At 44.9% G+C, this 14,844-nt stretch overlaps 1 protein-coding gene across 2 annotated transcripts; it reads right to left on the bottom strand.

Moving 5' to 3' along the window:
• Positions 1-3,950: 3,950 nt before the first annotated feature.
• On the bottom strand, positions 3,951-14,640 carry DNAJC28 (DnaJ heat shock protein family (Hsp40) member C28). 2 transcript variants are annotated; one of them, XM_082688553.1, is made up of 4 exons: positions 13,501-14,640; positions 10,485-11,031; positions 8,168-10,251; positions 3,951-7,246 (listed from the first exon to the last, which is right to left on the bottom strand). In XM_082688553.1, exon 4 carries the CDS (start codon positions 7,226-7,228, stop codon positions 6,068-6,070), a length of 1,161 nt encoding a protein of 386 aa, XP_082544679.1. In that variant the 5' UTR covers positions 7,229-7,246; positions 8,168-10,251; positions 10,485-11,031; positions 13,501-14,640; the 3' UTR covers positions 3,951-6,067. The 2 variants fall into 2 exon arrangements, with proteins under 2 accessions (XP_082544679.1, XP_082544680.1); XM_082688554.1 differs by lacking the exons at positions 8,168-10,251; positions 10,485-11,031; positions 13,501-14,640 and adding an exon at positions 8,015-8,122.
• Positions 14,641-14,844: the final 204 nt, after the last annotated feature.

Below are 14,844 nucleotides of genomic sequence, written 5' to 3'. Positions count from 1 at the left end.
TAATTTATTTGACAGAGAGATCACAAGTAGGCAGAGAGGCAGGCAGAGAGAGAGGGGGAAGCAGGCTCCCCACTGAGCAGAAAACCCAATGTGGGGCTCAATCCCAGGACCCTGGGATCACGACCTGAGCTAAAGCAGAGGCCCAACCCACTGAGCCATCCAGGAGCCCCACCACCATCAATTTTAGAACACTTTTATCACATCCAAAAGAAACCCATAAACATTAGCAGTCACTCCCCATTTCCTCTCAAACACCACAGCCCTAGCCAACCGCTGCTCTACTTCCTGTCTCTAGAGATTTGCCTATCCTGGACCTTTCATATAAATGGAAAAGTACGATATGTGGTCTTTCTTGGCTGGCTTCTACACTTTCATTTAATGCCTCCTGCTAGCTGAAGGCATGTCAGAGAACAATTTCAGTGAGTTCAGGAAATCGACTAGCAAGATCAGCTTTGAAATCAATATTCCCTCGAGAAGAGCTATGGAACACTTTTTAAGAGATTTTATTGATTTATTTGAGAGAGAGAGGAGAGGAGGAAGAACACAGGGGTAGGGGCAGAAGGAGAGGGAGAGAGAGAAATTCTCAAATTCTCTTAGAGCCCTGTTGCAGGACTCGATCCCATAACCCATGAGATCATGACCTGAGCCGAAATCCAGAGTTAGACGTTCAACCCACTGAGCCACCCTATGGGACAATTTTTAAACAAACCATAAAAATAAAAAAAAAATTTAAAAACCTTTTTTTTATTATTTTATTAGCACAACAACGTGCATCATTTAATTCTTAGAGTGCAGTGCCCACCCCATAGCAGTCACCAGCTGGGTTCTTCACAGAGAATATCTCAATGAATCCTCACACTAAGTCACCATTTTGAGCGTTTACCCCTGAGTAATCCGTAAGTCATCGAGGTTTGGTATTTTGCCCAGATCTCATACCAAATGGCAGAGCTGAGAGTTTAGTGAGAGTCCACGCCCCCGCCCCAGTCCCCCACTCCCCCACTCCACAACCTGGTGTATTGTTGCCAGGTGTCCAGTGCTTAGCTGCAAATGGCAGCCCCTCCCCTCCCAGCAGGATTAAGCAGAAAAGTGTTTTGTTAAAGGACACGGGCCCTTGCAGGAGGGCGGAAAGTGGCTCGAGGTTGTTAGGAGCAGTGCCTGAAAGGACACAGAAGAACTGACCTAGGGAGGAGAAGACCGAAGCTGCTGCTAAGCCAGGGACTTGGCCACCCCTGCAGGTGACATTAATGCCACTTTATGCACCTGGGAGCCACCGCCTTCCTGCCGCAGCTGAGTGAGGATTCTCCAGAGACCCAGCCTTGTTCTTTCCATGCTTCATTCTGATCCCTGTCCCCCAAGGACAGGTCTTGCCAGAGCCTGGGTCAAGGGACCATTTTGGGGCATGTTTAAGGAAAGGAAGGCTCTTCTTTCCTGTGAAGAGCAGCTTTGAAGATCTGGCTTCCTGTGTTAGGAACCACATCCCCGCTAGACAAATGACATCTACCACCATCAATACAGGTCCCTCGGAAGAGGGGAGGCAGCCAAAAGTAGAGCAGCCGTCAAGTTCATCTTTAAGCAAATCTCACTGAGAAGCTTTGGGGCTCAGCTGGGCAGTTCATGGTGTAAACTGTAGCTAGGTGGAGGGGACAATGCTATGGACCCAGGTTCACCCACAGAGGTGAAAGCAGAGAGGTCCAGCTGTAAATTATAAAGCTGAGTCAACACTGGACCATAGACTCCTTGCTAAAGGTTCTCAGAGTACACCAGGAAGGACCCGCGCCACAACTGTTGAGTATGTCTCTCTCTCTCTCTCTTTTTTTTTTTAGGTTTTTATTTATTTACTTGAGAGAGAGAAAGACAGCATGAGCAGCAGAAGGAGAGGGACAAACAGACTCCCCTCTGAACCCAGAACCCAACACGGGTTGGTTGGATCCCAGGACCTCGAGATCATGACCTGAACCATCTAGGCGTCCCCTTTTGCTTAAAAGATTTTATTTGGAGTAGGTCTCTCTTATAACAATGTTAAACTTATTTGATAAATCTGTCCTGTTGAGATTCTCAGGTAGGACCAGAGGTAGCGGGGCTGGGGGACAGTGACATACATTAGTCATCTAGGGAAGGTGTGGGTCCTCAAAGAGGAAGCCAGACCTCTGAAACTGGTCTCGGCAGGAAAGAAAATTCCGTAGTTCTTAGTTTCCTAAATCTAGACTTGGGGGAGTGGAGGCATGCTGAGGGCACCTGAGGGTTCTCTCAGAGGTGGGAGAACGGTGGGTTCTGCCCCTACAGCAGGTTGAGGACTGGGCTCAGAGATGAACAGGGGAGGGCCACAGGCCAGGCTCTTCTGTCCCCAGGACTGCTTTCCCCTTGTCTATGTCATCCCAAGCCTTGAAGGAAGCTGTAGTTTGATGGGGCAGTCTGGTCTCAGCTGGGCAAGAAGTATTATGCCACATTTGTGGGTCTGCCTGAAGGCCAGGGGAGGAGAGGGAGGTCAGTGTCCCCTGCCTGGGGACCAGGGTGGTGGTGGCAGCAGTAAGAGTGAGGAAAAGGAGTAACTGGGGGTTACATTTGGGGCTGAGGGGTCCATATGTCCCCCCTCAGTGATTTCTGACCATCCGGATGGTGGAATGGTGGCTTCCCTTTCAGGACTTCGACAAATATACGCTGAATGAACAGAACATCGTTGAAGAGGAAACGCAACCCTTCTAGGAACAGCAAACCAGCGTGAGGGGTGCCTGCGAAGTACCGAGAAGGTCCCAAATGGTCGCTGGGTCCCAGTGATGGTGGTCCCAGGCAGCTAGCAGCAGGGAAGGGCATCAGGAAGCAGCAGGCCCTGATTGTACAGTCACAGATGACTCCCATCTCTGTGAGGTTACCCAATGCCAAGTGCAGAGCTCTGTCCAGGTGGCTCCATGAAGAAAAGGAATAGTACTGCAACTGTTCTAGAAAATTAAGAGCCCTCAGGTACCAAACCGGCCTCAGGTACACAAAACAAGGGCATAAACCATTTCACATGGCTGGGAGCCAAAAGTCACTGGGATTTGAGGCTGTATGCTCAGGATGTTGGGCCAGGGTCCTGGTCCTAGAGTCTGAAGAAAGGAGCCCTGAAATTCAAGGTTAGGAATCAGGCAGTGTTTGATGCAAGGCTGTTCAGGAGTTGTTCAGACATTACCACTACATCTGAAAAAGTGGCCAAGTTAGAAGGTGAAACACTGACAGTAAAAGGTCAAGTCTGCCTCAGAGGAAAAGGAAGCATCAGATCACAATTCAAGAAACACTGACCAACCGGCCAAAATCTTTTCTCTGGCCTGAAACTTAGTTCCTTAAATTAGTGAATGTTTTTTCACTGAGTGAATTTGCCTTCTTCACAAGAACAATCTGTTTACAGCTTTTATGTCATCAATCAAAAAGATAAAAAGCATTTATTCAGGTGTGTGGGGAGCCATGCAGCAGAAACAAGGAGTCACGTACTAAGCGAGGCCTGAGGAGTGAGGGATGTAACCGATTGACCCTAGGAATGCAAGGAGTCAGGTACCAAGCGGAGCCTAGGAGTAAAGACTATAGATTAACTTAAGGAATGTGAGTGCTTTCACGGGTGACGTTTGATGGATACCAGGAGTCCTGGGAGAGGCACATGGTCTGGGGAGCCATGGAAACCTATGGAGTCACGTAGGTGCTCATGAGCGCGCCGCATGCACACAGATAATGTCATAGGTAGCCCTTCTGATTGGTAGTTATGTTAGCCGTGGTGTACTCTTATTGGATATAGTTTGTACTCGGTGGATATATACTGGGGGTCTTAGACTGACCCAGGGTCCCGGCGTGATTATCAATAAAGAAGCTTGCCACTCACCTCGTCTGCGGGTCGTTCTTGCGGGCCGAGAGCGACACAGGTGGTCAGTCAAAAATACGGTTATTATTCTTAGTGGTTATTTATATAACAAGAGACCATTGGATAATCATTAAAATGAACTTTATTAACCTTATTAATACAGACAACATTTACAAACATAAGGCGTGGTGTGCTGAAATTCAGGATTTACTAGTGCTTTCTGATAACTTTACCTTTCTGTCATCCAATATTGAAAGTGGTTTCCTTTGTTTTTAATAGACATTTATTTTACTGGGGGAGAGAGAGCACAAGCAGGGGGAGCGGCAGGCAGAGGGAGAGGGAGAAGCGGGCTCCCCACCAAGCAGAGAGCCCGACGCGGGGCCCGATCCCAGGAACTTGGGATCATGACCTGTGCCAAAAGCAGATGCCCAACGACTAAACCACTCAGGCGCCCCAAAATGGTTTCCTTTGTGTTATGTTGCTGCAATGCAACTTGGCGTCATGCATCTAATTCCCATTTTTTTTTAAGATTTTATTTATTTATTTGACAGATCATAAGCAGGCAGAGAGGCAAGCAGAGAGAGAGAAGGAAGCAGGCTCCCTGCTGAGCAGAAAGCCCGATTCGGGGCTCGATCCCAGGACCCTGGGATCATGACCTGAGCCTAAGGCAGAGGCTTTAACCCACTGAGCCACTCAGGTGCCCTCTAATTCCCATTCTTAACAAGATTCACAGAATCCTAGTCTTTTAAAATGTTTTATAACTATACTTCTTATTATGTAGCTACATTTCCTACTGGTCACAATTCTGTTTAGAGTAATAACATCACTGGAGAAGGCACATAACTCATTCAGTAAAATAATCACATGTAATACCAATTAATTACCCCATCACCTAAGCAGAAGGCCCTGACATTTCCTCGGAAGATGCAGTTTTACTGAACCATCACGCACTTTACAAAATAATTTGTTCTTTCAAAATCAGAGTGGCAAGTACCCCTTTTGAACCACATCCATAAGCCCGCACTTGGAGTTCAATAAGGAAACAGATCTCCCTTTGAACACTTGGTGTTCTTCTAGTAGCCCAACTCTGTGGCTAACGCAATTACACAAACGTAAAAAAGTCAGATTTTTTTGAAAGTGGATGGAACACAACAATCTCACGAATGTCAATCTCTAGTCATTTGCCAAAAGTGCAAACTGGAGCAAAATTCAGACACCTTTTCATTCATGAAAGAGTTCCTTAGACCAGAAATTGGATCCCTACACCGAGATTTTCATACGGAAAAAGCCCCTGGGGAATCTGTAACATGACACAGAAAGGCTTCAGGTAGACTTAGCGATGAAGCCAGAAATGAAACCTCAAGTTTCCACTGAGCCCAAGGAGTTTTTTTTTTTCTTTTACCTCCAAAGATGCAGAAAATATACCCAAACTCTTTAAAAGTGGCCACTAGAATCTACTTCTAGAAAACCTATCTCAACAAGCTTGGCTGATGGATTTGTACAGCTAACATAATGAAGTTAGGCAAGAAAAAGTACAACTCGGGTATTTCGTGGTTTTTTGTTTTGATTCAGTATCCACAAAGACGGTTTATAAAAAAAAGAAGAGTGCAATAAATCCATTAGGCTAATTTCCTGATCATAACATTTCCACCCGCATAAAGAATGTCCTGAAAGTCTTAGAACAATTGTAAGCTTTAATAACTCAGGGGTATGTATGTAGCAAGCTTGCAAAAAAACATTCATCATTTGTAAGTTTGCTTGCCTACAGTCCATTCCTTAGTTTTGTGACTTCTGATAATACTTTTTAAGGTTTGCTTGTTATAGTTGTTTGCTGCAGTAACTATGTTTGAAGATGGCAACAGCCAACTGTCTTTTGAGTTATTAGAGCTGAAAACTGCACCAAGACTTTCTGGAATGCCCTTTATATGACTCCCCTTCTGAGTCCTTGTCCTAATTCATTTCACCCATGACTGACATCTATACTCCAGAATGGGTTTGTTTTTCCTAGTAGTTCCCTTCTTTTCCTGCAACGTCCTCAGAGCAAAGCTGGTCGAACATGTCTCAGGCTCGGTTTCTTACAGCTTTCTCCCTCACGCATCCCTGGAGATGTGATTAGTTTTGAAAAAAGTACAGAGATTCAGAGTTCTCATCACTTGTGTTACCACAGTATATCTCAGCTTCTAAGAGTGACATCAGTACAACCGAAAATGGCTTGAGGCAGTACTGTGAATATTTAAGTGGTCATGTTTTAATAAATTTCCACACATTCATCCAGTTAAAAAAACCTGTCTTGACTTCAGGTGTTTTCTCCCTTTCTCCCCGATCAATGTTGTTTGGGTTTTTATCTGTGACTTCTTCTGCTCTTACAAGGCTCTCATATACTTCTTGGGCTCTGGCAATTTCTTTCTGTGCATCAAAATGGACTTTTTGCCAGGTCAGGAGGGGAACAATCAAATTAAAATCATTAATTCGCTTGTTTAGTTTTCTGATGTTTTCTTGAAACTGCTCACAAACTTGGGTCCACTGTTTCTGTTCAGTTGGTGTCATGGGGTTCCCAAGTTTTTTCCTGGATGCTAAGATTGCCTCTCTGAGTTGATCAATGGTATCCTTTATTTCCTTTTGCATTAGGATCCATTCTGGTTGATATCCATTATCTATCAGTATTCTGTTCAGGTTGTGAGTCATGGGATCAATATATGAACAGCCAGAAAATTTTTTTAGAGGTTTTCCCTTCCCACTGAGGTTATCAAAGTCTCCTTTGGCCATTGACTCCTGAATGAGATCCTCTACTAAACGCTCTATAGCCTGAGTTATCTTTTGTTCTTTACTCTGCCTCACATCTTTAACAATTAAACTGTCCACGAAATACTGGCTTTGTAGCTTCTGCTTCTGATACTCCATGACTTGCTCAGTTGCACGGTCAGCTCGAAACTGCCTATACTGCTTCTCTCGTTGACTCGGAGTTCCAAAACCAATACCTTCAAAACTTAAATAATGCCGGTGTTGGGGTGTTTTGTATTTGAATTTGTCTTCTTCTTCCTCTGCTTCTTCAACTTTATTCTGTCGGGCATTTGTTTGTTCTAGCACGTGGGAAAGCACCTTCCGATAAGCTTCTTCGATCCTTACAAATGTTGCCGAATCCGCAGTATCAGAGCCACTGTCCGGATGGTATTGCTTGGCAAGCTTATGAAAAGATTCCCTGACATCATCCGCAGAGCAACCTTCATCCAGATTTAGCAGCCTATAATATTCTCGCATCTTCTTTTTGGATATATGAGTTGACACTGCTCTGTGTCTAATGACACCAAGATATGGGAGCATTTTCTGTCTATTAGATATCACTGGAACATTTATCAGATGAGACCTTAAGATTTGAGCCATTGTCACATACGTCATGTTCATAATCTTCCCAGTGATGGCCTACAAACGGACAACAAATAAAGAGTGAAGGAAGTTGTATTATCAGCAATCTCATATTTTCAGCAATAAGGAAATTACAGGTACGATAAGGGGCGGTATTTTTCTAATGCTGCTGCCAAATGTTTATAGCTATATTTCACATATGTTAGCAGAGAAATTGAAGTTGATGATGCTTAGTATTAACATATTGTGATATAATATGGATTCTACTCCTCACTAAGCAACCACAGAATTTCAGAGCTGCAGGTTTTTAGAGATCTCATCCAGTCTGCCCATTTTAAGAGAAAATGTCGGTCCCCAAGATAAAGCAACATAACCCAGTCACAGAGCAAAGTGTAAGGAAAATGGTTAGGGTTAGGGCACAATAAGGTTTTGCTTAATTCTCTGTATCCCCAGCAAATTATCAACTTCATCACGGCCACTGCATCTTTAGTGTAAAACTGTCTTCATCATCTCGAGGGGTCTTCTCATGAAACTTACACACATGAAACAGAGAACAGGAGCAAGTATGTACGTAGCCTGACAGTAAACTGAATAGAAATCAAGTGTCCCAAAGCTCCCTACCTTACCAAGGAGATGTTTGCTACATGCTAGAAAACCGAGATGAAATCTGGGCCCTCCCGACACGTTAGCTGTTATTTCTTGAAACTCATGGTCTAGCAGAAGAGAACAACTTACAACTAGATAATGGCAATTAAATGCCAGAAGTGGTTTAATCAGAAGTGGGATTTTGGAAAAAAAAAAAAAAGAAGTGGGATTTTGACGTACAAACGCTAGAACCGAGCTCCTGGGGACTCCAAGTTTCTGGACAGTTGGGGGTCAACAGCTTTATAGTTTTGGATGGTGGAGGCTGAGCCCCGGTGGCCAAGACCCGGCAGTGCTCAGTCCCGAGGGACACGCCCCGCTCCGCCCCCTACTCACCTTCACAGCCTTGGGAAGGGGCTTAGCGGCTCCCGCCCCCAAGCTGCGCCTCTGCGCATGCGTGCGCGGTCTTGCCCTTCGCTCTCCGCCGGTCTCCCTGCGCAGGGGGAGTGTCTCCGCTGGACTAGACCATCTGTCGTCTTACCGTGAGGGGACCACAGTGGGTACAGAGGACAGAGTCGGACCTAATCGGGACAGAGGTCCTACTTTAAGAGGGAACCCAGGAATCTCTCCTAAAATGAACTCTACCCTGGGGGACACAGGCGGGACGGCTCGGAAGGCTCCGCCCCGCCCCCACTCCCACCAGCAGCGGGGGCGGGGGGGGGTCCGGCCGATGGGGATTGTGGGAGATGTAGTTCGGGGGAAAGTGAGGCACGCGGCGGCCTTCGCCAGGTGCCTATGCCTTCCCGGGAGGAGGCGGGGGAAGCGAAATGTGGCGGGGGCCGGAACCGGGGTGGGCATCCTCCATTGCAGGGTGTGGTGAGTGTAGGTTGGCAACCTTGAAGTCGCTGTGGTTCGGGGGCGACGGCCCTCGGTAACGTGCTTTTGGGAAGGGTCGACAAGGTCGTTTGCCCGAACAGGTCTAAACAGCCTCTTCCGGGTCTGCAGATGGGGCGCGAGCACAGACCTGAACGTTCTGCCCCACCCAGAAGCGTCTCGCTGACCCGGGCGAGAAACCTGGTCTTCGTTAATTCAGCAACTACTTACTGGGCAGCTGGCCTAGCCAGGCGTTGGTAGGTAGGGGTTGAGGACAGTCGAGATCCAGATCAAAACAGGGGTCTCCTGGCTTTTGAGCTCAGCCACTGTCAAGGGGATTTCCTGTTTCCCCCTCCTGAACGGGGAGATGATTTTTTAAAAAAGAAAAAATAGAGAAAGGCAGAAAACTGCTTTTCTCTCTGTGTCTGTTTACCAGTAAAATAAGGGTACCAATAAATGGTAAGTGTATATTTAGCACTTTTTGTCAGCTGCTGTGCTAAGTGCTTCATGTATAATCCCTTTTAATCCTTACAACAGCCCTGTAAGTGTATTTTCCTCATTTTACGTACGATGAAATAATAATTGCATAAAACGCACTGAATTTTTGTGAGAGTTGCACAAGATATGTAAGCCACTTTGCAAAATGCCTGGCGCATTAAGCAATGTATTCTATTATGACTGTATTTCCTAAAAGGAGCCAGAAATAGGTACTGGCCTTTCTAAGCTTCTGAATGAGACAATGTAACAAGAAGTTGCTACCTCCTATGTAGTTGCACAGAGAAAGACTTAAATACGGATGCAGAGGGATTTCCTTATAAGCAAACAACGTAGAGTTCTGTGTGAAGCAAAGTAGTGTTTCTACAGAGCTAACTTTTCTGGCCAGCATCTTAAACACAGCATTAAAGTGGAAAAGAATGCATAAACACAGCTTTAAAAACTACTCATATATTTATAGCACTTTGCGTTTTGAAAGCACTCATCACAAATCTCATTTTGATGTTTGCACTTTAGCACTATGTAGTTAAGTGCCTTTTGTAAGTTACTAGAACTGTCAGTCAGTTTCTCTCAAAAAGTGTCAGTTTTATAGCATGATTGTGTACTTGTAGAAAGCGAATTGGAGTTGGCTGCTTAATCCAGTAGGAACACTTGCAGCTGCAAAATGCAAACCAGCTAACTGATTGGGGGAATTACTTTTCTCATGTATAAGAAATATGAAGGTAGCCAGCTTCTGGGTATTGTATTGGTTCACCTACCAAGAGTTGCCACATTTGCTTTACCATTCTTTCCCTCTATATATGTGCCTTTTTTTTTTTTTTTTAAAGATTTATTTATTTGACAGCACAAGTAGGCAGTGCAGCAGGTCGAAGGAGACGGAGAAGCAGGCTACCCACTGAACAAAGGGCCCGATGCAGATCTTGATCTCCCAGGATTATGGGATCATGACCTGAGCAGAAGGCCAGTGCTTCACCGACTGAGACACCCAGGTGCCCCCCTTTTTTTTCTTTTTAAGATTTTATTTTTAGATAATCACTACATCCAGCGTAGGGCTTGAACTCACAACCCTGAGATCAGGAATCTTGAGTTCCACCGACTGAGCCAGCCAGGTCCTCCAAAGGCTCTGTTTTTTTTTTTGTTGTTGTTGTTTTTTTAAGATTTTTTTATTTATTTATTTATTTGAAAGACGGAGATCACAAGTAGGCAGAGAGGCAGGCAGAGAGAGAGAGAGAGGGAAGCAGGCTTCCTGCGGAGCAGGGAGCCCGATGCGGGGCTCGATCCCAGGACCCTGAGATCATGACCCGAGCCAAAGGCAGCAGCCCAAACCACTGAGCCACCCAGGCGCCCCCAAAGGCTCTGTTTTAATCCATGTCTTTTTTCCTTCTCTTTTATTTGCTTATTCTGTGATAATTGCAAAGAAACTGATTTATTGCCCATAAGTTACCATAGTAACCAAAAAAATTACACTTCCTGAAGCTTGACTTGTGGTTCGGTCTGCATCTTAAAACCACATATTGTCCTATGACGCTTGCAAATGGTAACTTCTAGAGCTACAGTTCCTAGAACCACCATGAATGTGCTTTCCTTTCTGGGTGCCATCTTTTTAAAAATTATTTTTCATTTTTCTGTTTTTATTTTAAGTAGGCTCCACACCCAGGGTGGGGCTTGAACTCAAGACCCTGAGATGAAGAGTTGCATGCTGTATTGACAGCCAGCCAGGCACCCCTCTGGGTGCCATCTTCATTCATTTCTGTTTGCTGAAGAAGGAGTGTGATGCTGGGGTGTCTTGGTGGCTCAGTCAGTTAAGAGTCTGCCTTCAGCTCAGGTCATGATCCTGCCATCCAGGGTGGATCCCCACGTCAGGTTCCCTGCCTGCCTCCCTGTGCTTCTGCCTGCCCTCTGCCCCGACTCATGCTCTCTCTCCCAAGTAAATAAGTAAAGTCTTAAAAAAAAAAAAAAAAAAAAGAAAAGTTTGATGTAGAGTGTCAGCTTTTTTCTTTTTTTAAGGCTCTAATTTATTTGTCAGAGAGAGCAGGCTCCCTGCTCAGTTCGGGGCTCAATCCCAGAACCCTGGGATCAAGACCCTAGTGGAAGGCAGACACTTGAGGACTGAGCCACCCCGGTGTCCCTACAGTATCAGCTTTCAAAGAAAGAAGTCAGTGGTTGGGCGCCTGGGTGGCTCAGTGGGTTAAGCCTCTGCCTTTGGCTCAGGTCATGATCTCAGGGTCCTGGGATTGAGCCCCCCATCAAGCGCTCTGCACAGTGGGGAGTCTGCTTCCCCCCCTCTCTGTGCCTGCCTCTCTGTGTATTTGTTATCTCTGTCTGTCAAATAAATAAATAAATAAAATCTTAAAAAAAAAAAGGCAGCAGTGGCTAATCTGCACGACAATACTCTAAACTCTAGGGGGGTGGTAGGGAAAGGTAGCGTGGGAAAGAGAAGATTCACATTCATTTGGATATATACTCCTTTTCCCCTCCTCCCAGCTAGGTAAACCAGTTACCAAACCCTCCTGTATGGGCCACACATAGGGTCTGTGGGACTTTACCAGTGGTGCACTGTCCTCTCCACTGCGCCAGACGTTTGATTTTCATTTTTAGCATGGAATTAATGTGGTGATTTAGAATTGTCACTTGAGCCAGAATTGTTTTGCATTTGACTGCTGCTGCTGACCTATAGCACTTTCTATTCCTTGAAATTGGTGAATAATGTATATACCTCCCTCTAATTGCAGGCCGCTGGGGGGGGGGGGCTCAACAAATGCACACTATCAGTCTGGGAGCCGAGATCTGAATTGTTTCTAACCCAGATTGCATTTACTCACCACGTTCGTTTCAAACTGCTTTACAGCACAGCTGCTCTCTGCTTTTCTCACCCTGCAGAATTTGTTTCCAGCTTTATTGAGGTCTAATTGACAAAAATTGTGTATATTTAAGGTGTTCAATATATTTAAGGTGTCCAATTTGATAATTTGATATGTGTATATATTGTGAAATAATCACCACAATCAAGGGAAATATCAAGCTAATTAACGGTATCCATCACCTCACATGGTTACCCTTCCTTTTCTTTCTTTTTTTTAAAGATCTCTGAGCGGAGAGCCCGATGCGGGGCTCGATCCCAGGACTCCAGGATCATGACCTGAGCCGAAGGCAGAAGCTTTAACCCACTGAGCCACCCAGGCACCCCTCTTTTTTTTTTTTTTTTTTTTTTTTTTGGTAAAAACACATAAGATCTATTCCTCCCCTAGCAAAATTCAAGTAAACAACACAGAATTGTTAACTATAGTCCGTCTAGATGTTATGATAAGTTAAAAAACAGTATATGGGGACTCCTGGGTGGCTCGGTCAGTTGGGCATTTGCTGTCAGCTCAGGTCATGATCCCAGGGACCTGGATCAAGCCCCACGTTGGGCTTTCTGCTCAGCCTGTCACCCCGCTCGTGCTGTCTCTCTCTTTTTCTCAAATGAATACAATCTTTTCTTTTAAAAAAAAGACCAGGGCACCTGGGTGGCTCAGTGGGTTAAGCCTTTGCCTTTGGCTCAGGTCATGATCTCAGGGTCCTGGGATCGAGTCCCGCATCGGGTTCTCTGCTTGGCAGAGAGCAGGGAGTCTGCTCTCTCTCTCTGCCTGCTTATGATCTCTATCAAATAAATAAATAAAATCTTAAAAAAAAAAATTTAAAAAGACCAGTATGGGGGCGCAGGTCATGATCTCAGGGTCCTGGGATCGAGTCCCGCATTGGGCTCTCTGCTCAGCAGGGAGCCTACTTCCTCCTCCTCTCTCTCTCTCTGCCTGCCTCTCTGCCTACTTGTGGTTTCTCTCTGTCAAATAAATAAATAAAATCTTTAAAAAAAAAAAAAAAAAAAGACCAGTATGTGGAGGGTGTGCCTCCCTCCTTTCACTGCTTAACAGTTGTCCCAGTTTGTCAAACATTTGAGCAACAAAACTCTAAACACATTAAAACTGTCATATTAACACTATTTGCTTGAAAATAATCTAAGGGGGCACCTGAGTGGCTCAGTGGGTTAAAGCCTCTGCCATCGGCTCAGGTCATGATCCCAGGGTCCTGGGATCAAGCCCCGCATCGGGCTCTCTGCTTAGCAGGCAACCTGCTTTCTCCTCTCTCTCTCTCTGCCTGCCTCTCCGCCTACTTGTGATCTCTGTCAAATAAATAAATAAAATCTTTAAAAAAAAGAAAGAAAGAAAGAAAAGAATCTAAGATGCGTTATAGCAAGAACAGGTTTTAAGGCAAATCTAATTCCAAAACAGCTTTGCGATGTGAGGCTGCTTCCGCAGAAAAAGCCCACTCTCTAGAAATGCGTCCTGAACGTCCTTTTCATCTTAGGGCTCTTCCAGAGACACCTCGGGCTTTGGTGAGGTCATACTGGATCATTTGGTCCGAGCTGTTCTCCATGGAAGAGCGCAGGAAATGAGTATGTAAATCTGGTTTGTTACCCATACTTCTTTTGAAGGTGCCCTTCCTGATTAAATAGCATTTCTTAGATTAAATGAAATGAAAGAATCGCATAATTTCTGTTCTTTCCTTGACAGCGCGGTTTAATTACCTACTCTGGGAGATGTCCATAGTGAGTGAGTGTTTCTGTCCTTGTTCTTAGGAAATACATGTTGAAATATTTATGGAGAAAGGGATATGATGTCTACAAATTACTCTCCAGTGACTTAGAAATAAATGCATGTACAGGGCAAGGGAGAAAGAACACACAATAAACCAGATGGAGTGAAATGTTATTCGGAAAATCTGGGGAGATGATTTGGAAGGTTTTTGTATTGCAACTATTCTGCTTAGGCACTTTTTAACTTTTTAAAAAGAATTTATTCATAATTGCCAGAAATTGGAAGGAACCAAGATGTCCTTCAGCAAATGAAACTGTGGTTTGTACATACAATAAAATATCATTCAGTGATAAAAAGTAATTGAGCTGTCAGGCCTCTAAAAGACAAGGAAGAGGGGCACCTAGGTGGCTCAGTGGGTTAAAGCCTCTGCCTTCGACTCAGGTCATGGTCTCAGGGTTCTGGGATCAAGCCCTACTTCGGGCTCTCAGCTCAGCAGGGAGCCTACTTCCCCCTCTCTCTCTGCCTGCCTCTCTGCCTACTTGTGATCTCTGTCTGTGTCAAATAAATAAATAAAGCCTTAAAAAAAAAGAAAAGAAAAGGAAGAACTTTAAATGCATATTGCTGAGTGAAAGAAACTGATCTGAAAAGGCTCTATATATGATTCTAACTATATAAAACTATAAAAATTGTTTTAAGAAATCAGTAGATGAAAGATAGGCAAAAAGGACTTGACTAGACATCTCTCCAAAGAAGGCATTCGAAGGGCCACAAGTAATCGCAGAGAAGCTCAGCACCACTGATCCTGGTGAAAGGAAATCAAACCCACAGTGAGTTAGCACCTCACACGCATTAGGACAGCAGCTATCAGACAGAACAAAACAACATAACAAGTGATGCGGATGTGGAGAAGCTGGAGCCCTTAAGAGAAAATAAAATGGGAGAAACTTTTTTTTTTTTTTAAGATTTTATTTATTTATTTATTTGACAGAGATTACAAGTAGGCAGAGAGGCAGGCAGAGAGAGGAGGAAGCAGGCTCCCGCTGAGCAGAGAGCCCGATGCGGGGCTCGATCCCAGGACCCTGGAATCATGACCCGGGCCCAAAGCAGAGGCTTTAACCTACTGAGCCACCC

This window comes from Mustela nivalis (genome assembly GCF_964662115.1).
Source record: "Mustela nivalis genome assembly, chromosome: 1".
In the NCBI taxonomy this organism is placed as follows: Eukaryota; Metazoa; Chordata; class Mammalia; order Carnivora; family Mustelidae; genus Mustela; species Mustela nivalis.
This window is presented reverse-complemented; position numbering and strand designations above follow the sequence as displayed.

Excerpts from the sequence above, each read along its gene's own strand:
- DNAJC28 (XM_082688553.1), bottom strand. The coding sequence starts at position 7,228 with ATGAACATGACGTATGTGACAATGGCTCAAATCTTAAGGTCTCATCTG.